The sequence below is a fragment of the Juglans microcarpa x Juglans regia genome, chromosome 1D (genome assembly GCF_004785595.1).
Source record: "Juglans microcarpa x Juglans regia isolate MS1-56 chromosome 1D, Jm3101_v1.0, whole genome shotgun sequence".
NCBI lineage: Eukaryota > Viridiplantae > Streptophyta > Magnoliopsida > Fagales > Juglandaceae > Juglans > Juglans microcarpa x Juglans regia.
Window position 1 is genome coordinate 39,706,179 of NC_054594.1, and position 26,149 is coordinate 39,732,327.

Here is a 26,149-nt window from a genome sequence, read left to right on the forward strand (position 1 = left end):
AAATTTAGCAATGCTATTCAAGTTAAACAAGAACAGACGACATGAGCAACATCATGTATTTTCTGGTTTGAAATTTGAATCTAGCTAATAACTTAATTTCAACTTCCCTTATTAGTTCAAGGCTTGGAGTACTTCAATTTTCACTATTGACGACAGTAAGTTAGAACCGAGTGATGTTTTAATAAGAGTCGTAACTTTTGCACTTGATGAGAAAACGATAGCAAAGCTAGCTCGCTCGCTCGCTCACTCACACTCATGTCACGTAGAAGAGTGAGGCATTAACCAAATTGGGAAAAAGATGATGTGGGAGACGAAAGATAAAACAATGCCAGGACAAGGGTGGTAGGCCAGCCACATTGACCAAAACCAAATACCCTCCGGGTTTCAGGAGACGGCGTGGGACCGCGTCTGTTTGACCGTTGCGGCACATGGCGGTGGCGCGTGACCGTGACCTTGTGAAAAGCTGTACAGTACCATATACTACTACTCGATCCTGACAATCTTTTCAAAGCACTGCTTTGTAAGATTGATTCTCAAGTTTTTTAGGTTCTGAGAGCACTGGCATTTGACAAAAGGTTTACTGCAATTACATATCAAATAATTTAATAACAAATTCTTGAAATATTTAATTATGAATCATTTGCTTATACTTTTGAATCATTCATGGAGCTGAAACTTATAAGTTTCACGGTTTTCCGAGTCTGATCATGACCAGTGGCTGCATGCTTGCCATCCATCTTGATCCATCCATCCATGGTGGGTTATGATTGATATATTTAATAAGTTTGCTTATATTAATGTTGTTTCTTACTTCTCACTCTTTCTGCTTTCTTTGACTTCACGTTATAAAAACATGCATCTTTTATGTTAGTAGGTATATTATGATTGGGTTTAGGTGTGTGTCTTTCCGCGTGACAGAACCAGCAAATATTTTTTATCTTTTTTTTTTTTTGAATAGTCCCAATTCGAATAAAGAAATGAGCGGTGCTACGAAAATTTGTCCCGAACAACACATTTCATTTTTTTTATATTTTTCTTTTTATTTTTTTCATTTATTTTTTTAATCATCATAAATACTTTTTTAAAAATAAAAAATTTACAACATTATTAAAAAATACTTTCTTAATCACTAAGTTAAAAAAAAAAAAAAAAAGATTTCTAGAAAAATGTTCGGAATCCATTTTCGAGATCCCAAACATTTCTATAAAGAAATACATAACATTATTATATGTTAATTTAATTTGATGATTAGGGAACTTCTAATGCTAGATATAATATCAAGATATGCAAGTCCTGCATATTTTTTTTAAAAAAATTATAAATACAGGAGATACATAAAAACAAGATGTTAGTTCATGCGAGCCAGGAAAATGGCTTAAACCGCAGATTTCAATGCCTGCAAGTTTCACACTAGATAAAGTGGACAGAAGAAAGGCAATGGGCCTAATCGGTCGTAGATGAAAGCAAATCAATGGGTTTCGGTAACGTTAGAATTTTATTTTAATGGGCCAGGCCCAAATCCCGTGAGATAAAGAGGGCAGCAATTGTAAGATTTAGGCCTCGTTTAGATTTAAAATTCACTTCAATTCATATCATCTCATCATTATAATTTTTTTAAATTTTTACACCAACCTTCTCAACTCTTCTTTAAAACTAAACGGTTGTTAGCCAGGCTTGAGTATCTACAGCCCAATTCACAGGCCTGCCCATTCTTTCTTTTTCCTTCTTTCGAGATTTTCTTTAATTATATATGCACGATTTAAAATGTGTTACATTAATTATTTAAAGTGAACGTAAAAAGAATTAAATAAATACAACATATAATTAATTATGCGAATATCAAAGGTAAAAATTCACCCATTTGAACCATAAATCCCAGGAAGTAGCATTAAAATTACAAACATTCGGAATGAATAGTTTATAACTTTTTCATATACAAAATATACCCATTTTATAAGTCCAATACCTTTTTAAGTCCCTATCCCTGCGCTCGCCTCTCGCACTGAGAACCAGAACCGGAACCGGAACCGGAACCAGCAGCAACGACGTCAACAACCCCCACACTCTCTCTGTCTCAGGTGCTCCAACTCTTCGTTTTCTTCTTTTCCTACTTTAGTACTTTCTTCTACCAAACCCCGCAATTCACTTCGCTTAACAAGGAATTCCCAGATCTTCGATCTTCCTCTGGCATTTCTTTAGACTATACTGTTGAATTCAAATATAACTGAATTTTTCATCCAAAATCTGGCGATCATTTTTTTTTCTCCCTTTAAGTCGATAGAAAGAAGAAGAAGCAATTTGGAATCCGCGAATTTATATCAGAATCTAATTTCTGAAAGTTAGTGCATATAAAATTTTCTTTCCTGAATTTCCCGCAATGTGTGTCTTCTTTGATAATTCATATAGATTTGGATCGTGGGTTGTTGAATTTTTTCCGTAATATACAGGGACTTGTTCGGAAAGAGTGGGGATCTGGGGTTTTGGGTTTTGATTTGATTGAGATCAATGGCAGCTTTCCTGCCTCCTGGGGCACCTAGGCCCAGGAGTGGTAACGATAACCCATCACAACCTCCACCCCCTAATTACAACCCTAACTTGAATCCCAATTCACTAGCAGATAATTTGAATAATCTGAATCTCAATCGGCCACCTTCGATGCCGAGTTCTGCCCCCAGGGCTTCCCCTTTTGGTCAACCACCTCATTTCCCTTCACCAGCCTCTCTGCCTGGGGTTCCTGTTGGGTCCCCACAATTCTCTCGGCCTGGTCCTCCACCCGCTGCACTTTCAAGACCTGCAGTTACTCCAACAGGACCCCCACAGTCAACATTGCCTCCTAATGTGCTCCCGCCGGTAAGACCCACGGGGCCACCCACTGGCCAGCCATCATTTATTGGGTCCAGAACCCCTCCTGGGTCTTTGCCATCGTCGGGTGGCAATAATGTACCACCCACTTATGTGGCACCGCATCCCAGTGCTTTCCCATCTTCAGGTTTTCCAAGCCGTCCAGTTGGTTCAGCAGCACCACCACCAGGTACTCGCCCAAGCACTGCCTCTCCTCCTTTGACCACTGGTCCGGCTTTCCCTCATTCAAGTGCACCGAGTGGTTATGTGACTAATGGGCCACCATCATTCATGTTGGGGCTTCACGTGGTGGGCCCCGCTTTCCTTCAGCTGGCAGTGCACCACAACCACCCATTGGTCCTCCGCTGACATTGGGGTCGGCTGGGGCAACTCCTCAGGCTCAAAGCATGCGTTCTTTTCCGGCAAGTCCAGCGGTTGTTGCTCCACCGGGTCCTCCTGTACAACCTGCATCGCCATTTTTTGCTCCACCAGGTCCTCCTGCACAACCAGCATCACCATTTTTAGCACCTCCGCAAGGTGTAACACCGCCTCCAGGTTCTTATGGGCCACCAACATGGCCAGTGCAGCCCGGACAAGTAAGGAATGAGTATTTTTCTCTGTACATTTTTTTTCCAGTTTTTAAAGCTTAATTACTAGAGATGCCATATTGGTTGAAAATCACATTGTTGTTAAGCTGACTGATATAAGCAATACACTTTAGTATTTATTTGTCTTAGGAGTGGTTTGGATTCAGAGATGAGTTGAGATCGGTTGAGATGGTTTGTGAATAGTAGAATAAAAGCTGAATTATTTATTATATTTTATGTGGGAATTTGGGAAAGTTGTTTTAGGATTTGAAAAAGTTGAATTGTTTATTATATTTTGTGTGGGAATTTAGGAAAGTTGTAATGATAAGTTGAAATGAGTTGAGGTGAGTTTTGAATGCAAACGAGGCCTTAAAGTTTTAAGTTCTCTGACTTCTTCCACCTATTTTATATGTAATCTTTTTAAAAAGTTGCATTAATCATTTTTTTCTCTTTCGATAAGATGCAAAAAAATTTAGTATAAAAAAATTAGAAGAAACAGCGCCTTCTTAATTAGGGCATATAGTTGTTCATGTATTTGTATCGGGCTATGCCTAATTCTTTGATCAATAAAATTTGTTTACTTATAAATAAACAAAGTAGAAGAAACATTAATGTATGTTGTCAAATTGCGACAATGCTGATGATGCAACTTTCAAATCTAGTTCTTGAGTGGATGTTTGGGAACTTTTGCGGCCACCTTGATTGGTCTAGTTTTTTTGGGCGTTGTTTCCTTCTTTCCTTCATCTGATGAAAGATTTTGAGATGAGTGACAAGTGATGTAAGAGAAGGGAATTTCTGGAGTAGACCAAGGACACATTTAAAATTGTAGCTTATCTATATCCCAGACAGCCTTTCAAAGATTCAGAATACTTAAAGTGCATAAAAATGCCACTCATACTTTAATTAGTAGAGGTGTTTGCAAAAAAAAAAAGGGTGAGCTCTCATATGCATTTTCTCTTTGTATGATCTGCATTCTGATTTTTTGATTTGCGATAGGTGGGTCCATCTCAACCACTATCTGGTTCAGTACAACCACCTAGGATGTTTGGAATGCCACCACCACCTCTACCAAATCAATCTATGACTGCTATACCTGCACTGAGTCAAACTGGAGCCCCGGTGTCAGGGACATCGAAGATTGATCCCAATCAAATTCCACGGCCCATTCCAAGTTCCTCTTCTATCTTGTATGAAACTCGTCAGGGCAATCAGGCCAATCCTCCTCCGGTATGTCCTATTTCATCTATATTTTTTACGTTGGTGAACACTAATTTGATTTTAATTATAATTTTCTACATTTATTTATATTGTCTTGTTACAATTTACTCTAACCTTTTTCCCCTGCAATTTCACTTTTATTGTCATTGTTATGTGGATGTTGTAAAGTGATTTAATTGACAGCTAAGGGACTAATTACTTTTTTTGCCTGTTAAATTCGTCCATGTTATTTTGTCAAGCCTGCTACAAGCGATTACATTGTCAGAGACACAGGAAATTGCAGTCCTCGCTACATGAGGTCCACCATTAGTCAGGTCATGATCAAGAATTTAACATGCAACATTCTTTTTGTAATAAATTTTAAAATTCTTGGATGTTAATATCTCACAGGTTGTTGACATTTAGTGATTTCTTTTGATGATTTGACAGATTCCATGTACTGCTGACCTTTTGACAACATCAGGGATGCAGTTAGCCTTGTTGATCCAACCTTTGGCCCTTCCTCATCCATCTGAGGAGCCTATACAAGTATACTTGATTTCTTTCTTCTAAAACTCATTGCAAACTACTCTTTGCATTCATGATAAATATATATTTTTTCACAATGTTTGTTTCTTTTCTTATTTGTGCCAAACAGTCAATAATATTGAATTTAGATCTCAAGACTTTAGTTGTAGTAATTACATGGCCTTGATTTATGTAAAGGCATAACCTTATCTAGCTGTTTGGCTCCTGGCTGTGTTAGCATGTTGAAATCTCATTTACTGATTCAGTATATTATTGGGAAAGTTTTGAGCATGTTTGTGGAAGAATTTTCTTTTTTCTCTCCAACTTTCTATCCAAACATGTTTTTTTTTTGATAAGTAAACAAGTATTATTAAAACAAGAATGGGCAACAACTGCCAATTACAGAAGTCATTATGCCCTATCTACGTAGGCCAATCCAAACATGTTATAGACCCCAAAACAATTTTCATGTCTGAAAAAAGAATCATCTAATTGTTAGTGGACCCCACCACCTTCATAAAAATCTAAAAGGAAACAAAACTGTTTTCACAAAGGAAAAAAACGTTTCTATTTTAAGTGGACAGGCTACTTTCATAAACATTAAAGAAAAACACATCTAAAATATTTTTTCTTCCCAAACATCTTTTCAATTAGTCTCACAACTTTCATAGACAGACAAAACACACCTCAAAAAATTTTCTCAATTTTTCGTATGTAAACGTGGTTTTTTGGCTTACATAGCAATGGAACTTCCTCTTTGTGTCATCATTGCCATGTATTAGCCCATTTAATCCCAGATAAAATAGATATGCTGTATCTAAATGGTGCAGTCCAGGAAGAAAAGGGTTTCATTGCCTTCTTTTTTCTTCTTATGAATGGGTGGACTTGCTTTTCTGCTTTTGGTACATGAATCATTCAAAATGGGAAAAAAATATTTTGAATGGTCATCAAATTAAGTTAGCTTCTATAACTTTTTACTTCAGAACTTTGAGTTCTTTCGATTTCTTGGTTTCGTTGAGGACTCATTAGGCCCTTCTGGATACCTGAATTATATGGATAACTGATGACCTTGCTAGCCGTTTCTTGATGTGCCTTGCTTTGGAATTGTAGATTAGTGAGTTTTGACACCTATTAAAAAAATGAAACTACTCTAGTGTTTCTTTTCTGATGGTTTCCTCTATGTGCTTGTGCCTTGTTCATGGTCTTGTTATGTTCTCTAACCTCTCTTTTGGATGAGATTGAACTAATTGTTTTTTCTGCTTTTTAATCAATCAAACAATCAAAAACTGCATCCATTTTTCATCGTAATATGTTATATTTTTTGTTGTTATAGGTTGTAGATTTTGCGGATATTGGTCCTGTTCGATGTTCTCGCTGCAAAGCCTACATCAATCCTTTCATGAAGTTCATCGATCAGGGAAGGCGGTTCATCTGTAATATTTGTGGTTAGTAAAAACAATTGCTGTATATTTCTGTTGTTTATCTAGTGTTTAGTAGCTTGTTTGTATGTTGTGGAGATTGAACATCTCGTCCTTTTCCTCGCTTCCCAATTTATTTATAGATACACCGTTTGTAATGTGTATTACACATAGGTTTCAATCTTGTCGAGATTTTAGAATGACATACACCTGTGAGCTACTAATGATGTATATTTACTCATGGTGGTGGCTTTACAACATGCCATTTCTTTTGCAGGATATACTGATGAAACTCCCCGTGACTACCACTGCAACCTGGGTCCAGATGGTAGGCGTAGGGATGCTGATGAAAGGCCTGAGCTATGTAGAGGAACAGTTGAATTTGTTGCGACCAAGGAATACATGGTTGGTTAATTCATAAGATCTGCTATGTGAATTGAAATTTATATATGTATTTTTCTTTTTTTTTTAAGTAATAAGAGATTTTATTCCCAAGAGTAGGCATAAGCCCAAGTACACAGGACGTATACAAAGGAAATACCTACTACTTTCTAATGCCAAAAGGAAAATCTAAAACAAATTCTGGAAATTATCAACCATTACAAAAGTTTTAGCCCACAAACTCAGAGTACTAAAGAAAAAATCCTTAAGGTCTCCTAAAGAATGTTCTTTGTCTTCGAAGCATCTCCCATTCCTTTCAAGCCATAGACACCACATGAGGCAAGAAGGAATCATCTTCCAAAAATCAACAACATTCTTGCTACCCTTCACTCTCTTCCACCCTACCAATAAATCCACCACTTCCTTAGGCATTACCCAAAGAAGACCAAACCGATTCAATACCTCATTCCACAAGAACCTGGCCACTTCACAATGAAGAAATAGATGATTAACAGATTCCCCATCCTTCTTGCACATGACACACCAACCAGCAATGTACATACCTCTCCTTCTATGATTTTCAGTTGTCAACACTTTGCCTAGGGATACCACCCAACAGAAAAAAGCGACCTTGGAAGGAACTTTCACTTTCCATATGTTTTTCCAGGGGAATTCACAGCTCCTGTGACTGCTTAATATGCTGTAAAAAGAGGAAACTGAGAACTTAGAATTTCCTGCAGGAATCCACAGCATGTTGTCCTCCCTACCTAGCATCAACTTTGAACTGTAAAGTCTTTCCAGAAAAGCCTTCACATCATCCACTTCCCAGTCATTAACATACCTAAAAAAGTTAACATTCCACTGAATATTATTGTCAATACAAAAGAAAGAAAATCCCACAGCTGCATTTTGATCCCTTGCAATTTTGAAAAGGGAGGGAAAATCCAATTTAAGCATAGACTCTCCACACCACAAGTCATGCCAGAAAAGTATCCTCTTCCCATCTCCCACCTTTAATCTAATATGATTAGAAAATTCCCCCCATCCTTTCCTAATGAACTTCCACAAACTCACCCCGTATGCACCTCTTGTATCTTTTGAGCACCAAACTTCCCACAAACTACCATATTTTAAATCAATAACATTTCTCCATAAGGTATTTTTTTCCAAGTGGTATCTCCAAAGACATTTCCCAAGTAATGCTTTATTAAACAATCTCAAATTTTTTATCCCCAACCCACCACAATCAATCTGTTGACATACCTTCTTCCAACTAACCAAATGAAACATTTTTTCTTCTCCTTTACCACCCCATAATAAATTCCGAATTAAACTCTCAATTCTTCTTTCTACCCTTGCCGGCAAAGGAAAAAGAGATAAGAAATCAGTGGGAAGATTAGACAAAAGTACTTTTTATTAGAGTTAATCTTCCCCCTTTATACAAGTTGATCATCTTCCAACCAGCTAACCTCCTTTCAATTTTCTCAATCACCCCATCCCAAATATTAACAGATTTATAAGAAGCCCCCAAGGGAAGCCTGAGGTACCTCAAAGGGAGTGAAGAAATTCTGGACCCCAGAATATTTGCCAAGTCTGAAATATTCTGATTTAATGACATCTAGGATTTTCCTTTCACTAACTAGCTTATTGGGTGCTCACTGTCATGGCACTTATCAATATCATGTATATGTAAGACACTTACCTAGAAGTCAACCTTGTATCACTTGTTGGACTTTTATGAACAGTTGAATGCAGAGGCTAAAGTTTCTCTAATTTTATTTTGTTTCATAATTGGTTGGGGCCTGAAAGCAATTTTTTTATTGGTCAATAAGGATTTTATTCATGAGAACTAGGCATAGCCCAGGTACACTGGACATACAAGAGCAACACCTGGGCATGATTGACTGGCCTGGGAGTAATTTAGTATAATATAATTGTTAAGTGGTTCCTTTGTTCTTACTTATAACAAAAAGAAGAAGAAAGAAAATGATTCCTCTGTTCTTAGTTTTAGAAGACTTTTTTTTTCCCTCTCTGGGTTGCTGGACCAAGTGATTTTTTGCTTCTATTGACTTAATTCAGGTGCGTGATCCCATGCCGGCTGTTTATTTTTTCCTCATCGATGTATCCATGAATGCGATACAAACTGGGGCAACTGCAGCAGCATGCAGTGCAATCAGTCAAGTTATCTCTGATCTTCCAGTAAGTTTGCCTAGTCTGTGTAGTATTTGATCATGACTGTTTATAAAAACATATTCTTTATTGTTTTTTCCCTGCATTAATTTACTCATTATCTAAGCCCTGCCCCTGTCTGTTGAGATCTTTAGTTGTACAAGGACACACATCAATTTTTTGGTTTGTTATTTCTTGAGGCCGAGTCAATATATGCATTCATTACAGTTAGTGAATTATATATTGATGATTTTTTCTTGCAGGAAGGTCCTCGGACGATGGTTGGAATTGCTACATTTGACTCCACCATCCATTTTTACAATTTGAAACGTGCACTGCAACAGGTCACTACTAATTGTTAACAAGTTTTTTCATTCTTCAAAAGCTTAAGAACTGTAATCAGAATAAAAATTTGGTTCTAGTATAAGATATCAATTATTTTTGGCTATAGAAATGTGCATGAATTAATTTCTTTGGGATGAATGTGGGATAACTAGTGAAAGAGGAAAAGGCAAAATTCGTACATATCCTGCCTCTAGTTTTGGTTAGATCTGCAATGAACAGTTATAAGCATCATTATCTGTATGATTTTTTGTCTTGCTCTATGACATCGAGCCTCTAGTTGTATCCTGTTGCTAGGGAGTTCTGGTTGATAGTTCTCTTTGGTTGGAATTTCATGGTTTATTCTAGAGTTGGTAGTGGGTTTATTATGGTGTTGGAAGAATCATTTGGTGGGGATGTGAGTAGTATTATTCTGAATGCCATTTGACATTCTTTCATATGGTATATTTGGAGGGAGAGGAATGAATGCTTGTTCATTTGAAACATACTATTACTGTCAATAATTTGAAAATGTTCCACTGATTTCAGTTTCACATATGTTTGCAGCCACTAATGCTCATTGTTCCTGATGTCCAAGATGTTTATACTCCTCTGCAGACTGATGTTGTTGTTCAGCTCTCCGAGGTTAGTTTAAGCTATAAAATGTCTTCTTTTTGCGTTGCTTCATGGTTCTGCTAATAAGTAGATCTCTAGCACTTTCATTTAATGTTTATCAATTTAATGAATTTCCAAATGCATTAATTAGTTGTTGTGTGTTCTAGTGCCGTCAACATTTAGAGCTATTGCTGGAAAGCATTCCAAACATGTTTCAGAACAACAGAACTGCTGAATCAGCCTTTGGTGCTGCAGTCCAGGTGTGCCTTTCTATACGAGGAAATTATGTCTACACATGCTGTCTATGCACTTTCAGTTGCTAACCCCTAGGGGTTGGCTCAAGTGGTAAGGCCTTGGGCTTGGGGGCATACTCCCCTCAGGTCTAAGGTTCAAATCTCTTTGGGTGCAAACAATCTCTAGAAGCCATCGGACTAGGGGATTTTCCCTTGAATTACCGGAGGTGCACCTGTGGGAAACTCCTTGCTGCGGGCTTGTGCACCTTGGGATTAGTTGGGACACTGTTCTCGGATACCCAGTGCCAATAAAAAAAAAAAAATGCACTTTCAATTGGTACAATGAAACTATGTTAGCAGTGTAGTAGTTTATGAATGTGTTTATGAATTGTTTTGTGAGTGTGAAACCCAGTTTTGGCTTTGAGTCACAATTATATATGCATTTCTTGTTAGTGATTGGTCACCATATGGATACATAATGAGAAGATGCAGCACACATATCTATTGCAATTTGGAATTTTGTTTGGGTGTTTATGAAATAAATATATTAATTATATAATCATATGTCAGCAGATTGTGAGAACTTGATATTGTATAATTTAATGACGTGTATTTTCATGAACTGATGTTTGATCATTGTACATTCTAGTTTTTATTAATACAATTTTCCTCGTTCATTGGGAGAAATGTATTTGATTATTGCACATATTTTAAGTTTTTGTTCCCATCAGGCTGCTTTCTTGGCAATAAAGAGTAGCGGAGGAAAACTGTTGGTTTTTCAATCGGGTAAGCTCACAGTTTTCTGTACAATAAATACTCTTATTGGTAACATTTGTTACATTCGTGTTTATGGTTGGTGTATACAGTGAATTATGTGGAGCCCTTCCTACAGTTTTCTTCTTGATTAAGTTTGTTGAAAACCTCAAACTAAAGAACAAAACAAACGCCATGTCTATTTTGATTAATGTGCCTGCTATACTTTGTCATTCTGATGTTGCAGTTGCATGGTGCATAAAAGCAAATCTTGGAGATAAGTGTACAAATATTTCTAACAATGTAGGTTGTTTCTCTACAGCTAAGTCAAAATGGGGAAATTTTATGATGAAGATATTAGGAAATTAACATATCGCTAGGGATTTAGCATGTGGGTTTGTACCTAAATGGAAAAAACGGAAAGATGGATAATTTTAGGAATTTTTTCTAAGCAGATAGTTATAGAATTGATTTTGTTAAGCATGTCTGAATTGGAGTTGCAGAAGGGAAGAGAGCCAAAAATTCAAATTTGAGAGTTTTTATTAAACATCAGAAACTGAGGTAAGCAAATGGTGAGTCTGGATGTGAGACTGGAGCAACTTGGAGTCAGGAAAATGGGTTTTTGTTCTAATCAAATGGTTGAGTTGTAGAAACTAAGCTATGTGGCTTGTTGAGCAAGTTATAGGATCAGATCTATTTTGTAATTTTCAGTGTGTTCTAAAAAAATTCCTCATGCAGGGGTTGATAGTGGATGTCTGATATGGAGGTATCAAAATGGATATCACTTACTAAAGATTTTTTTTTCAGTTTGATTAGTTGGCATCAAATTAATAACTGGTAGCCCGCAAATTGCAGCAATGTGAAAGATGGTCCTTATCTATCTAGTGTGGAGTCAATACCTTTTTGTTGGTCTCCCTAAATATAGGGCTGTTAAAAGTCAGACACGTCATTGTTAGAACTCATGAATATTTAAAACATCTTGATGATTGACTAGTTACTCCATCTTTATGGATTAGGTATTCAAAACCATTTATGTATTTAGCTATGATTGTTATTTTTTACAGGAACTTTTGGTGTGCCCGAAATCCATAATAATTTACCAAAACGTTCTATTGCATTGGAGTATGCTGATGATTGTGCTATGTTTGTGTGCAGTCTTGCCGTCAACTGGCATTGGATCACTTTCTGCTAGAGAGGCTGAAGGGCGAACTAATATTTCTGCAGGGGAGAAGGTATAAATATCTTATATGTATGTGTCACCCACCATCTCTGTGTTCTTCAGATAATTATATGTAAAACTTATACGTACTAGTCAGTGTAAGTTCTAGAATTGATCAATGCAAGAGAAAACTTAGTGCTGTGGTTTTGAATTGAATAATTTTCCTTACTGGATTTCAGGAGGCCCACAAATTACTCCAACCGGTAGACAAAACTTTAAAGACAATGGCAATTGATTTTGCTGAGTATCAGGTTGACTTTAGTTTCTTCTCACTTGACTCTAATGAAGATTTTGGTGATAAATTATGCCAACTGACATTTGTTAGCAGGTAGTACTAGGGAGCATAATTTGTATGGGCTAATTGTTATTATCGTGATTGTTCCAGGTGTGTGTTGATATTTTTGTTACTACCCAGACTTACATAGACATTGCTTCCATCTCTGTCATACCAAGAACCACTGGAGGACAGGTATCAATGACTTTCAGATCACTGATCACTGTGTTATGAAATTTTAATGGTACTCAGTGCATGAACTGTACCGAAGTATAGTTTAGCAAGAATGAGGTCGAACCCACAAGGACTTGTAAAAACGTAGGAAACCAATCAAATATAAACATAAATTCTAATCTAGTTCAGAAAAATGAGTTCTAAAATAAAACAAGAAATTAAGAACTAAACAATCAATGAATCAAAGTAAAAAATAATTAATTTAATAAAGTAATTAAAATAAAAGAACTATAAATTCTAAAGATTCAAATCAATCTAAACAATGAATAAATTACTAATGGAGAATGAATTAAGGTTTTGGAATCCACCTTATTAATGCAAAGTAATATATTTATGATAATCGATTCTTCTTGATCATCTACATGATAATCTAGAAATCAATCTTGTTATCATGGAAAATATCATTGTTGAAATTTTTTTTTTTTAAAGAAAATATCTAAAGTATGTTCTTTTTCGCTCAAAGATACAAAATCAATCATCACTTGTATTTATTAAAACAAATCACAAAAGATATTAGAGTTTATTTTTAACAAAATTATGATCAGACTCAACTGATTAAGATTATTCTAGATCATGAGAAAAACATGATTGAACTCATATCGAGAATTTTCTCTCTTCTTAATTTTTTTTTTTTTTTATAAGTAAACAAATTGTATTACTCCAAGAATAGGCCTAGCCCAGTATATACAGAGACAACCCTGACTAGGAGGGCGCTAGAGATATAAGGAAATCATGAAGGGCCATGCTGTAGAAATCAACAGCATTGGACCATGTACATAACGTGCTATAAAATTGATATGAAGCAAGAACAATATATGGTTGAGCACAAATAATTGGGAAAAAATAAATCTCATAAATAATATTACTAATCGTCAATGAGATTTCATCCTCAACCTTAGTTGAAAACTTAGCTAGACATGTTCACGAAAATAAATTCCAAAATCTGAACATAAATAAACAGCAACACAATATTTAAAAGAAACTAAAGAGAAATAAAAATTACAGTACTCTCAGAACGTAAACATAGCTGCAAATTTTTTTTCTCCCTTTTGGTGTTCACCGTTTTGTCCAGTATGAGCCATGTGGCTCAAGTGCACACTATTGTATTTATATACATTGGAGGCCCTAGCTTTTTCTTTTTCTTTTTTCTTTTTTATCACCTCAGCCTTCACTTTCCTTATTTCTTCACGTCTTTATTTCGTTTGTAGCATTCTTCTCTCTTCCAACTTCCTTTGAATAGCAGCCCCATGCCAATGCTTTGCTTCCCTTTTCTTTTCATTATCTACTACCTTTTAGGTTCACATCCACGGCTTATTTTTTTATTACTCCTGTGAAAAAGTAAATATTTCATGACTAATAAAAAATATAAGAATTTACACTACATAGTTGTGATAATGCTTTATTTAAAATAGTAAAATTATGCACAATTCAACTATTATCAATGTGCATGCATGCCTGCTTTTGTGTGAATTTGTTATGAACAGTAAGACTTGAAGTTTCTCTCTAGTGCGTATTATCATTATGAGTTATTGCATATACTGCACCCCATCCAACTTTTATCTTACTGTACTGATCTGGTGCTGCCCATCGACTCTTATATCAACATAATGAGCCACATCAACACAATGGAATGAGAGTGGGATGTGAATATAGTCTATATCATTTTTCTATCACTACCGCATGGGATCCCTTTGCAGCAATGTCTATATTGACAAAAACATGGCAGTTGGAAGTGTTTTTGTTTTCCATTTTACTCCCTTGTGTTAAAAGAGAGCCTGCCACTTGGAAAGGTTTAATAGCAAGTTTTCAAATTTCCTGCTACTAATGCATGTGTAGGTCACTGGAACATATCTTTTAAACTGTTAAGACCTGCAACCTAGGTTGAACTAAGCAATCATCACTACATGTGGAATAGGTTGCTGTGACCATTCTTTTATTTTCTCCCCTTGCCACTCAAATGAGTCAAATCTGACTTGTATTCTAAATCATTTAGTGGCATCATACATCAAATCGGAATAATTGGTCAAAGAATTATAATTTTATCTTCTTGTTTTCTTCTGCTTACTTGGACTCAGTATCATTTGAGCACGAGTAATGCTATATACAGTCGTGGAGTGCGCAAGTATCGTGCAGTCGCTTTGAAAAAGAGTGGGGTTCACTATTAAAAAATTAATTTCTTTTCATATTGGCCCGTATTTATTCACTTTTTTCAAAGTGATTGTCCGGCGTTTGCGCACTCATGACTGCAAGTATCATTTCTCTTTGAGCACGGGCCCCATGACACTTATATTATAACAATAGTACTCTTCTTGCTTTCGTGGTTGCCACTATCTCATTCGATTTTAAGAGGATGGTGAATTCCCCTATCAATATGTGGCAGTGCATTGCAAGTCTTTGTTTTTTTTTGGGAATCAAGAATTTTTATTCATAAGAAAAGGAGGTATAGCCCAAGTACACGTGATGTATACATGAGAAGTGCCTATTTAGGGTTTACAACCGAAAGTAGAAAATCATGGACATTTAGGGGATGTTTGGGGATCGAGATGAGATGAGATGAGATGAGAATTCTGTGAATAGTAGTGAATGTAAATAGTAGTTAAATAGTTTGAGTTAAGATGTTTTATTGGGTTTTGGGAAAGGAGAAAGAAAAAGTTTAATAAAAATATTATAAAGTTAAAATGGTCCCCATATGTATGTGTTGGTGTATTTGGTGGGAGCGAAATGATAGAAGTTTTGAAAATCACGAGAGAACAATGAAGGAACTGAAAGTTTTTTTATTTAAAACATTGTTTTTCATGGGTGGGGGCCATTGTTTGTAATGGACTAAATGTCCATAACTTTCTACTTTCAGTTGTAAACTCTAGTTAGGTACTTCTCCTGTATACTCCCTGTGTACTTGGGTTTTGCCTATTATTATGAATAAAACTTCTTGATTACCGATAAAAAAAAAAAAGTTAAAATATTGTTAGAATATAATTTTTTAAGATTATTTTTATTTTGAAATTTAAAAAAGTTGTATTGTTTTTTGTATTTTATTTGGAAGTTTGGGAAAGTTGTAATAATTAGATGAAAAAGTTGAAAATTTGAAATTGAAAAGTATTTGTGTTTGAGTGATTTTTGAGAAGGAAATTATGAGAAAATTTTGAGATGAGACGAATTTAGTTTCCCAAACAACCCTTTAGTCCATTAAAATCAATGACCCCCGTCCATAAGAACAAGGTTTTAAATAAGAGAACTTTAAGCTCATTTATTGTCCTCTTGCGATCATCGAAACTTCTATCATTTCTCTCTCGTCAAATGCACTAACACATACATATAGGGGTCATCTTTCATATTGCTGCCACTTGTGAATTGGCTTGAAGTCTTCTCCAGCTTGCTAGAAAATCCACTAGCCTGCGAGGCATGGCCCATGATAATCCTATTCCCTAAGAAACATACCGCATGGTCCTGACCTCCTCACAATGTAAAAGCAGATGATCTACTAATTTTCCATTCTTTTTACAATTGCAACATCAACCCAACACCATTACACGTTTCCTCAGATTGTCTATAGTAAGAATCTTGTCTAGGGAGGTTGTCCAAACAAAAAAAGGTTCTTTCAGAGGAGCTTTCGTCTTCCATATATTGCTCCATGGAAAAGTGGTCATGTCCTGGCTAGTTAGAACTTGCTAGAATGATCTAACTGTGAATCTATCTTTCTTGGAAGGGCTCCAACTGATCTTATCTATGGTGCCCTTAGTCACTCTGACGGAATATAGTAAGGCAAAGAACTCGGTGCTAACCGCCAACTCCCAATCTTGTGCTACCCTAATGAAATCTACATTTCATTGAAGGGAACTACGAGAGAAGACCAAGAGAGCAGCTACTGAAGCATCATTAGCCTGCACAAGCTAAAAAATGTTAGGGAATGTTTCTTTGAGGCATTGTTCACCACACCATTTTTCATGCCAAAATTTGATTCAAGAACCATCACCTACCTTAATATGTACATGTCTTAGGAACGTCTTGCATCATTTTCTAATGTGTTTCCACAAACCCACCCCATATGGTCCACGTACCTCAATTAAGCATCATCCTCCCCAAGACTCCCTAAACTTCGAATCTATAACTGACTTCCATAGGGCCCCCCTTTCTTCTTGGTACTACTATAACCATTTACCCAAAAGAGCTTGATTAAATTTCATCAAATTACGAATCCCTGATCCACCCCCAAATATTGGTGTGCAAACAATCAACCGGTTCACCAGATGGAATTTGAACTCGTCCCCCATTCCACTTCACAAGAAATTCCGTTGTAGCGTCTCAATACTTTGGCTAGCTTTGTAGGGAGCAGGAACAAGGACATAAAATAGGTTGGTAGATTAGAAAGGGTACTTTTGATTAGAGTAAGCCTACCCTCTTTAGACAAGTATAACCTCTTCCAAGAAGCCAATCTACATCCCATATTTCAATCATGGCATTCCAAATCCCCTCTGATTTGAAAGAAGCATCTAAAGGTAGGCCAAGATACTTCATAGGTAGAGAAGATACCTTACATCTCAAGAGGCGAGCTAGATTCACCGCATCAGGAACAACCCCACAGGCACTAATTTAGACTTTGAAAGATTCACCACTCTCAAACCAAAACAAGGGAAGAGAGCTCTCAAAGGTTGAATGTGCCCATGATTTGCTCCACAAAAGATGAGAGTATTATTACACAAAGCAAAAATATCAATAGAGGCATAATCACCATTCCCCGCCGAGAAGCCATAAAGAAAGCCACATTCCACAAGTCCCAAAATCATCTTACTAAGAGCTTCCATGACGATAATGAAAAGTAATGGAGAGAGTTGATCCCCCTGTCTCAAACCATAGGAGGAGTTAAAAAACACCAATTGGTGAATCATTCACTAAGATAGAAAAGTGAACTATAGAAATGCAATGTGCCACCCAAGCACCACATTTCACCCCAAAACCACTTCTTGCAAATGGATAAAGCAAGAAGTTCAAGTTGACATGATTGTAAGCTTTCTCCATGTCTAGTTTGCAAAGTAATCCAAGTTCTTTAGATTTGAGTCGTCCGTCCAAGACTTCATTTGCAATTAATGTTGAGTCTACCTTTGATGAATGCATTTTGAGGCTTCAAAATTAACTTCTTCACCGTACCCAATCTATTTGCCAAAACTATAGAAAGGATCTTGTACACCCCATTCAAAAGGCTAATAGGGTTGTAGTCTCTAACATCCAGGGACCCCATTTTTTTGGGAATGAGAGCTAAAAAAGAGCATTGAGACTTTTTTCAAACCTTTCATTAGTACGAAACTCTTGAAACGCCCTCATGAGATCATAATTGATCACTTCCCAACAAACTTGGAAGAAACCCATGGTAAAACCGTCAGGGCCTAGAGCCTTCTCACTCTTCAAGCATATCAAGAATTTTTTTTTTTTTTTTTGATAAGTAAGCATATCAAGAAATATTCTCTCGCTTAGTTGCAAATAGCTCAATGAAATCTAGGTGGTCATTGATATCCAAATTCTCACCGGATCTCACATTTGTGAGAATGTGGATTCCCTTTATAACAGATGGTGGCCTAATTCCCTTGTCTTGTGAAAGTTCCTTCTCTCTTAAAATGATGTATTTGCCCTTGTTATCAATATCCTTTTCCTTACCGAACCACCTTTCTTCTCTTCATCTAACTATTGTACACGCGGCTAGCGGCGTGATCTCTTGTTGATGAATTATGTGTTTTTTCTTTTCCGTACAGTTATGGTTCTGTAGACAACAACAATTCACTGTGTTTATGCAATGTATTAGATCTCATTTGTTAGATTCCTTATCAAGCCAAACATAAGACTCATTACATTCTCGGACATATAGATTCCTATGATACATGTACCAGGCTTTGCCTATTCTTTGATTAATATAATTTATTTACTTATCAAAAAAAAAAAAAAACATATAAATTCCTATGCATCACATTCTTGGGAATTTAGATGCCTGAGGTATGCTATATTCCCCAGCCAATCATCATCTGGTCATCATCTACATCATAAAAAGCCTTTATGTTGTAGGCATTAATAGCTTTGGCCTTTATATATAGTCAGCTAAAGTTGCAATTATAAGGGCATTTGCTTATTCAAATGTCTGCTGAACCTACCGTTATGCCAAAAGGTAAGTGTTCCATGCCACGCTGAAAGGTAAATGCACCATGATTTGAGTTTTTATCTTGAATTTACAAAGGGCAAAAGTTATCAATGATGGTTGTGTTCTTGTAAACCACCCATTTCATGGTTTTTGAAGGATTTATGACTCTTTCCCCAGCTAAAATGAATTAGCGAAGCAGATGTCAAAATTATGCAATTGATGTAATTTTGACCTTTTATGCATATTCAGGTCTTCAGTTTTGTTTTCTTGTGAATTCTCTGTTTCAAGCTACAACTTTAAATGCTGCCCAATATCTTCCAGGTTTATTATTATTACCCGTTCTCAGCTCTTTCTGATCCTGCAAAGCTTTACAACGATCTTAGATGGAACATAACTAGGCCTCAAGGTTTTGAGGCAGTGATGCGTGTAAGGTGCAGTCAGGTATGCTTTTTGGTATACTGAAGTTCTTGTATGTAACAATAGTTTTCATGTTCTTAATAGTTGCTCTATTCTAGGTAGTTGATAGTGTTTTTGTCATCATAGGGTATTCAAGTTCAAGACTACCATGGAAACTTTTGCAAACGCATACCAACAGATGTTGACCTACCTGGGGTTTGTATATCTGCATGATGCTTGATTAACATTGTATTATTATTTTTTCATAAGTAATTGATTGTGTTATTATCATATAACATTTATTTCTATTGTCTATGAAACTTTAATGTCACGGAAACACAGATTATGTTGACCAGCAGTAACTCTGAAATTTTGAAGTTTTCATTATGTGGGAATAATCTGAAAGTTATTTTGGCATTGTATCTTCAAACTATAATAGCAAGATTTACCCCTAGAGACGAATTATAATGTGAATTCAAGCATAGGCCGAATAAACAATCATATTGACAACACAACTTTCTGCTATAAAGAATGAAAAATAAAACTAAGTTTTGAAAATTCTTTTACTCTTTTTTTTTTTTCTTTTGAGAAGTAAGAATTTTGAGAATTCTTTTTCTCATTACAAGCCTCTTATTATTCTTCTTACTCCATTTTTTGGTGTATTGGACTTGCGAAAGGTAATCTTCTTCTTCTTCTTCCCTTTTTTGGTGTATTGATCTTGCTGAAGGTAATCGTGTTCATTCTTCTTACTTTGCCCTAAGTCTGTTCTATTTTGTGGTTTTCTTTCTCCTATTTTGGTTTTTTTTTGGAAATTCTGTGCTTTCTTTCTACTATGTTTTCATACCTCTAACACATCTTTCTGCTCCACAGATTGACTGTGACAAAACTATAATGGTAACCTTAAAACATGATGATAAGTTGCAGGATGGCTCAGAATGCTCTTTCCAGGTATCGGAAAATTTCCCTGTAGTTTTGTGTGGAGTTTATAGTGATCATATTGATCATTTACTTGATGAAGGTTTTTTTTTTTTTTTTTTAAATCGTTTAGCACATTTTTGTTACCATCTTTGTTTTTTGTTTTAATATGCAGTGCGCCCTTCTTTACACTACTGTGTATGGCCAAAGAAGAATTCGGATTACAACTTTATCCCTCCCTTGCACCAGTATGCTAAGTAATCTTTTCCGCTCAGCTGACTTGGACACTCAATTTGCATGTTTCTTGAAACAAGGTATTTGATCTTGTTTTACTGCAATATATATTTTTCATTGTTTTGGTCGGTATTTTTGTCAGTCTGTAACAATTCTTTTGGTATCCAGCAGCTTATATGTATTTAGAATTATCATTATTTGTAACTCATCATCATATTTTTAAAATGTGAATATAAAGTGTGCTTGGGTTGTTCCCCTTACGCTCTTTAATAAAATTTAGTGATGTTATGTATCAAAAAATTAAAATAAAATGCTCTTCCCACTCCAGGAGATTCTTACTTTGACTGGTTCATTGTTGGTACTTTTGTTTTAAATTTTCCTGAAGTGTTATGATTCATGACTTTTTTAAATTTATTAATTGTATGTGAAAGAATACTATTAATTGTTATGCTAATTTTATCTTGTAGCGGCAAATAAAATTCCTTCCATTCCACTCTTGCAAGTCCGGGAACAAGTGACAAATCTTTGCATCAACGTTCTTCTTTCTTATCGTAAATTTTGTGCGACAGTAACATCGTCCGGGCAGCTTATCCTTCCTGAGGCACTTAAGCTCCTGCCTCTATACACCCTTGGTATATTCCTGTCTGCTAATATATATGTGTGCTGAGTTACATGAATGCATGGAGTTGAAACTGCCAACTTTTAATAAAACTTTGTACAGCTAACATTTATGTGCCACAGTGCTTATGTTATCACATTTTTTTTCCTATGTGAGCCATACTTTCTCCGTGTGGTTTAATGCTGAAAGCCTTGTGGGACATCAGAGGTCCATAGGGTTTGGCATGGAATCAGAAAATATTTAGCAGATTGGTGGATTTAAAACCTGCGGCAAAGTACATCCATTTCCTAGGGAGATGAGAAGAAAAGAAGGAAATGGAGAAAATTAAAAATTCTAGTCCGTCACAATTGTTTTGAGAGGCTAATCAATCACAATTGGGCATTCTAAGCAGCTACACCTAGGAAGAGAGCAATTAAACCTATCAAAATGAGAGCTTGAAAGCCAAGAGTATTGATCTCTAATGAAGATACCAATTACATGGGTTTGTGTAAGCTGATTCCGAGGTCTTAATGTTGATTTTAATTAACTTTTGAATCCAAATTAGACACTGTAAAGATTCAAGGAAACCACACAAGTCTTAATCACACAAGTTATCCCAAAATAAGACCCATTGACCACTAGCAAAATAACTCGAACTACTGAAATTTACTCGAACTTTAATAACTTTTTCAGCATCATACTAGCTTAAAAAAAATAGAAAAGACTTCAATTAGTGCCCCCATCAATTTTCACCTGGAGAAACTTTTCAGTATCTAAATAGTTCTGTACTTCAGCCTGTAGTTGTCTGCTTTGTAAGATGACAAGTTACTGCAAGAATTGTATTGCTTGTACATACCCAGCCTTTGCATAGGTAAATTAGTAAATTTCTGTGAAGCTTCACCTTTGTTTTCTTTTACTCTCTCTTACCTTCCATGTTACTTTATCACAGCTTGAGTCTTCACGCATTTGAGAAGTACATTTGTGTTTTCTTAATAGTTAATGGTAATTCCACATCTTACTTATACCAAAAGATGGCTGTCATCAAACATATCGCTTCTACTGGGAAAATCTGGAGCCACAAATAATGCTTGATTAGCAAACTTTATGAGTTAACTATTTGACATTAGTTTATATATCTTGTTCTTTCATTTCTTTTCAGCATTAATGAAAAGCGTAGGACTGCGAAATGATGGGAGAATAGATGATCGGTCTATTTGGATTGAGTGTGTTTCCTACCTTTCTACTCCTTTGGCAATTCCACTGGTATATCCCAGGATGGTGGCGATCCATGACCTTAAGCAAAAGGTGCGAGTAATGCCGCATAAAGTTGGGTTGTACTTTTTTTTTTTTTTTTTGTACTTATAAAAAAAAAAAAAAATCTCTTAATCGACAGGATGAAAATGAATGTCTTGTTTCTCCGGTGATTCCACTTTCAAGTGAGCATGTTACTGATGATGGAATTTATCTTCTTGAGAATGGTGTGGACTGTTTGATATATATTGGGAACTCAGTGGATTCAAATATCTTGCAATTACTGTTTGGCATCTCCTCGGCTGAAGAAATTCCTACTCAGGTAGTTTTCTGTGTTCCTTTCCGGAATACATAATCTCTACTTTACCTATAAAAAAATACATAATGTCTACCTTACGCACAGAAACTTGTGTCTGAGTGACCCAAACCCAAAGTGTTAAACACCCAAACTCAATTCTTCTTGCATAATTTGGCTTATTAATCTGCTAAATAGGCTCATTCAAGACATCGTTCACAAAAAAATCTTAAAGGCTGGATGACTTCAAACTACTTGATATTGAAAGCTCGTTGGCCTTTTTCTTTTTTGATAAATAAATTGGGAGTCTGGACCTAGCGAGCAAGCTCTTGATGATGAAGGGAACACAAATCTAAAAGTGTATGTTATATGCTTCAAGATATATCTATAATTAGGGCCTCATTTGGATGTTGAGATGAGATGAGATGAGAAATCTGTAAATAGTAGTGAAATAGTTTGTGAATAGTAGTGAAATGATTTGAGTTAAGATGTTTTATGGGGTTTTGAGAAAGAAGAGAGAAATAGTTAAATAAAAAAAATTATAAAATTAAAATATTGTTAGAATATAATTTTGTAATCTTATTTTTGTTTTGGGATTTGAAAATGTTGAATTATTTTTTGTGCTTTGTTTAGAAGTTTGGGGAAGTTGTAACGATTAGGTAATGATTAGATGAAAAAGTTGAAAATTTGAAATTAAAAGTGTTTGTGTTTGAGTGGTGTTTGGATATTGAGATGAGATGGGATGAGATGGCTTGAGACCATCTCAACATCCAAACAGGGCCTAAGGCAACGTGGACAAGGGGGTGTTTATAAAACCACTGAGTTATGGTTCCCTTGGTAATTTTATTATAATCTTTTGATCAAATGGCATTCTAGCTCCAATAAGTTACTAGTGTAAAGTGAAGTTGTAGGTGCATGAATGTGTTTACCTACAAGAAGAAAAGTCCCTTGTTTTTGGGGTGATATAGTGTTGTGTTGTGAAAATGGGTATTTATTAGTGGCACATCTCAGGAATTCGTTTGCTGGTTACATTTCCACTGTAACTTGGCATCTTGTAACTTATGACTTTGTGCGCTCAGTTTGTGCTGCAGCAATTTGACAATCCACTTTCACGGAAGGTAAATGATTTAGTAAATGAGATACGGCGACAAAGATGTTCCTACCTCCGGTAAGAATTATTGCAACATCTTCAGTGCATTTACCTAATTCATCAATTGATATCTTTATTCAAATGCAATTTCCAATAATCTTTGTGATTCTTTTTGCAGCATAAAATTGTGCAAGAAAGGAGATCCATCAGGTCAGTGCAGTTGAAAACTCTTGAGCCAAATGGAAATCCTTAATCTTTGTATTGCTAGCTAATTAACTATGATGTACTAAGTTAAACAGTGTCTAATTTTTCCCATTTAGCTTACATTGGCCAATAGTCTCATTCAGCTGATCCGTTGATTTTTCCTTTTAATATTGGGAAGGGAGATTAAGTGGTATTTGGATATCCTCATCATGGGAGCTGGTCCTTTTTTATGAGTTCAGATCTGACCATCATGCATCACTTGTCATAGCAGTAGCCCGTAGCCAAATTTATGTCATAACCCTTAATTAAGACAAGGTCAAATAAATTGTAGAAGAAAGGAGCTGTCATTGCATCAGAACACCCCTTTTATGCACAAGAAATACAAACTACAATATAGTGCTACCTGATCCACAGATAAAATTTAATGACCTTTTGGGGTCAGGTCTGGTGTATTTTGTCTTTCCACGGGCTTTTTGGGTCATTAGGGGCTTTTTGGGTCATTTTGGGCAAGGTGTTTTCTTGTATACATTCAGTGTACTTGGTTTCTCCTTTTGATATATATAATTTTTTACTTATAAAAAAAAAAAATTTAATGACCTTTTCATTCAAAAGAAAAAATATATTCTCTGGCAGTCTGAAAGTGAGAGCTCATTTAGTTCCCATTTTATTTGGGCCGACTCTCTCCATCATCTTTAGGCAATTCTATTCAAAGCGATAACCAACAAGGTTACATTCTTGTTGATAGCATTCTTGGTACCAGTTGTATTTTTCCCTTGCAGATTAGTGTATACTAGTAATAATTTCAGAAGTGGATTCCTGTTGTCAGCTTAAATAGTTGGGTCTGGGCATCTGTAGAGACTGTAAGATCTCATCAACTAGGAGGGCCGATGGTTGTGTGTCAATATGCATATTTGCACATCACATTGCCATTTATGGTATCCACTGTTCGTAGCTATCCTTCTTCTGTCGGGGCATTGGAATTTTGCAGACAGTATGGATAAATATATTATCTGAACTTATTGTCCATTGTTTTTGTCACGCTTATCAATCAACTAACGCCTTCTCGTTTGATTTGAGTATGTTGAGATTTGTTGCATGGGATCAAACACTGTTTTTAGTACTTCTCATTTTAGGGGTATGCTACGACATAGAATGTGGATGATATATTATCTTAGTCTGATCTTCTAGACATGTTATTGTCCCTTTGACTGTATCTATTAGATGCAATGAAGGAATTTCTTTAAATTATTTCACGATATTTCTTTTGTTTACTCAAAAGCATTTTACTGTTTCTTGTCCGCAGGAGCATTGTTCTCTTCTCATTTGGTAGAAGATAAGAATCCAAGTGGCCCCTCCTATGTCGAGTTTCTAGTACATGTCCACCGGGAAATCCAAATGAAAATGTCATCTTGATCATGTCCATGCTTCTTCATCTAGTCACCTCCAGCCATGGCGCTCTTGAAATTCAAAGAAAACAGGAACTCAGATTTTGTTATTTATATGCAGTCATCAGCCACCCCTGCGTGTTGTGAAAATTTTTAAAAAGTAAGCTGAGCTGAATTTTGCTAGATGAGGTTTGGTGGTGTAGGCAAATATTGTTGAGTGGACATTGTTGTAGTGAATACAAAGCTTACAGTTCTTTTATGTATTATGAATCTATGATGGTTGCTGCCCATCCCCGACACCCCTTCCCAACGTCGGGAAGGGGAATAGAGAATGTATGAACAATTTTGTTACTGCCATTGATAACTTGTATTTTTATGATCAAAGAAAGAAACATGTCTCCTCTTATACATAAATTTTGGGATCATTTGAAGTTCTCTCTCTCTCTCATTTTTTTTTTTATGAACTTGTATGAAATGCCAATGCAAAACAGATTTTTTTATTAATACTCACGTCATGTGAAGCACAATATAATGAGAAATGTTTTAGCTACAAAGAGATTTTAAGAAAGTAAATTTGTAAATTAACGTGTTTTGATGTGGTACGTTAGATAGATTGTAAAATTATTTTTATTATAAAATATATTTAATTTATTATATAAAATTATATCAGTTTGTATATTTACTTTTGTATAATCTGTTAAAATACTTCTCTTTTTAGATTCTAATTAACCGCCACACAAACTATTCTTCTATACAACGAATCGGATAAATATCATATTCATTTTATTTAATATCAATTTCAATCTTATATCGTGTTTCTTTAAATAAAATTAAGAAATGAGTACTGTTACGGGTCCCGAATTCGAGATTCAAAAAATTCACCAAAT

At 35.7% G+C, this 26,149-nt stretch overlaps 1 protein-coding gene across 1 annotated transcript; it reads left to right on the top strand.

Annotated features, from left to right (window-relative positions):
• The first annotated feature begins 1,917 nt into the window (after positions 1-1,917).
• On the top strand, positions 1,918-25,687 carry LOC121257245 (protein transport protein Sec24-like At4g32640). Its single transcript, XM_041158195.1, is given in 26 exon segments — positions 1,918-2,078; positions 2,448-3,130; positions 3,133-3,437; positions 4,425-4,655; positions 4,886-4,960; positions 5,076-5,174; positions 6,487-6,598; positions 6,849-6,976; positions 9,032-9,151; positions 9,385-9,465; positions 10,010-10,087; positions 10,225-10,317; positions 11,022-11,076; positions 12,199-12,275; positions 12,442-12,513; positions 12,648-12,731; positions 19,216-19,335; positions 19,438-19,506; positions 20,161-20,238; positions 20,381-20,519; positions 20,907-21,071; positions 22,197-22,342; positions 22,431-22,610; positions 23,663-23,751; positions 23,852-23,883; positions 25,181-25,687. Coding segments are annotated over 25 exon segments (3,363 nt in total). The 5' UTR covers positions 1,918-2,078; positions 2,448-2,505; the 3' UTR covers positions 25,291-25,687.
• The last annotated feature ends 462 nt before the right edge of the window (positions 25,688-26,149 follow it).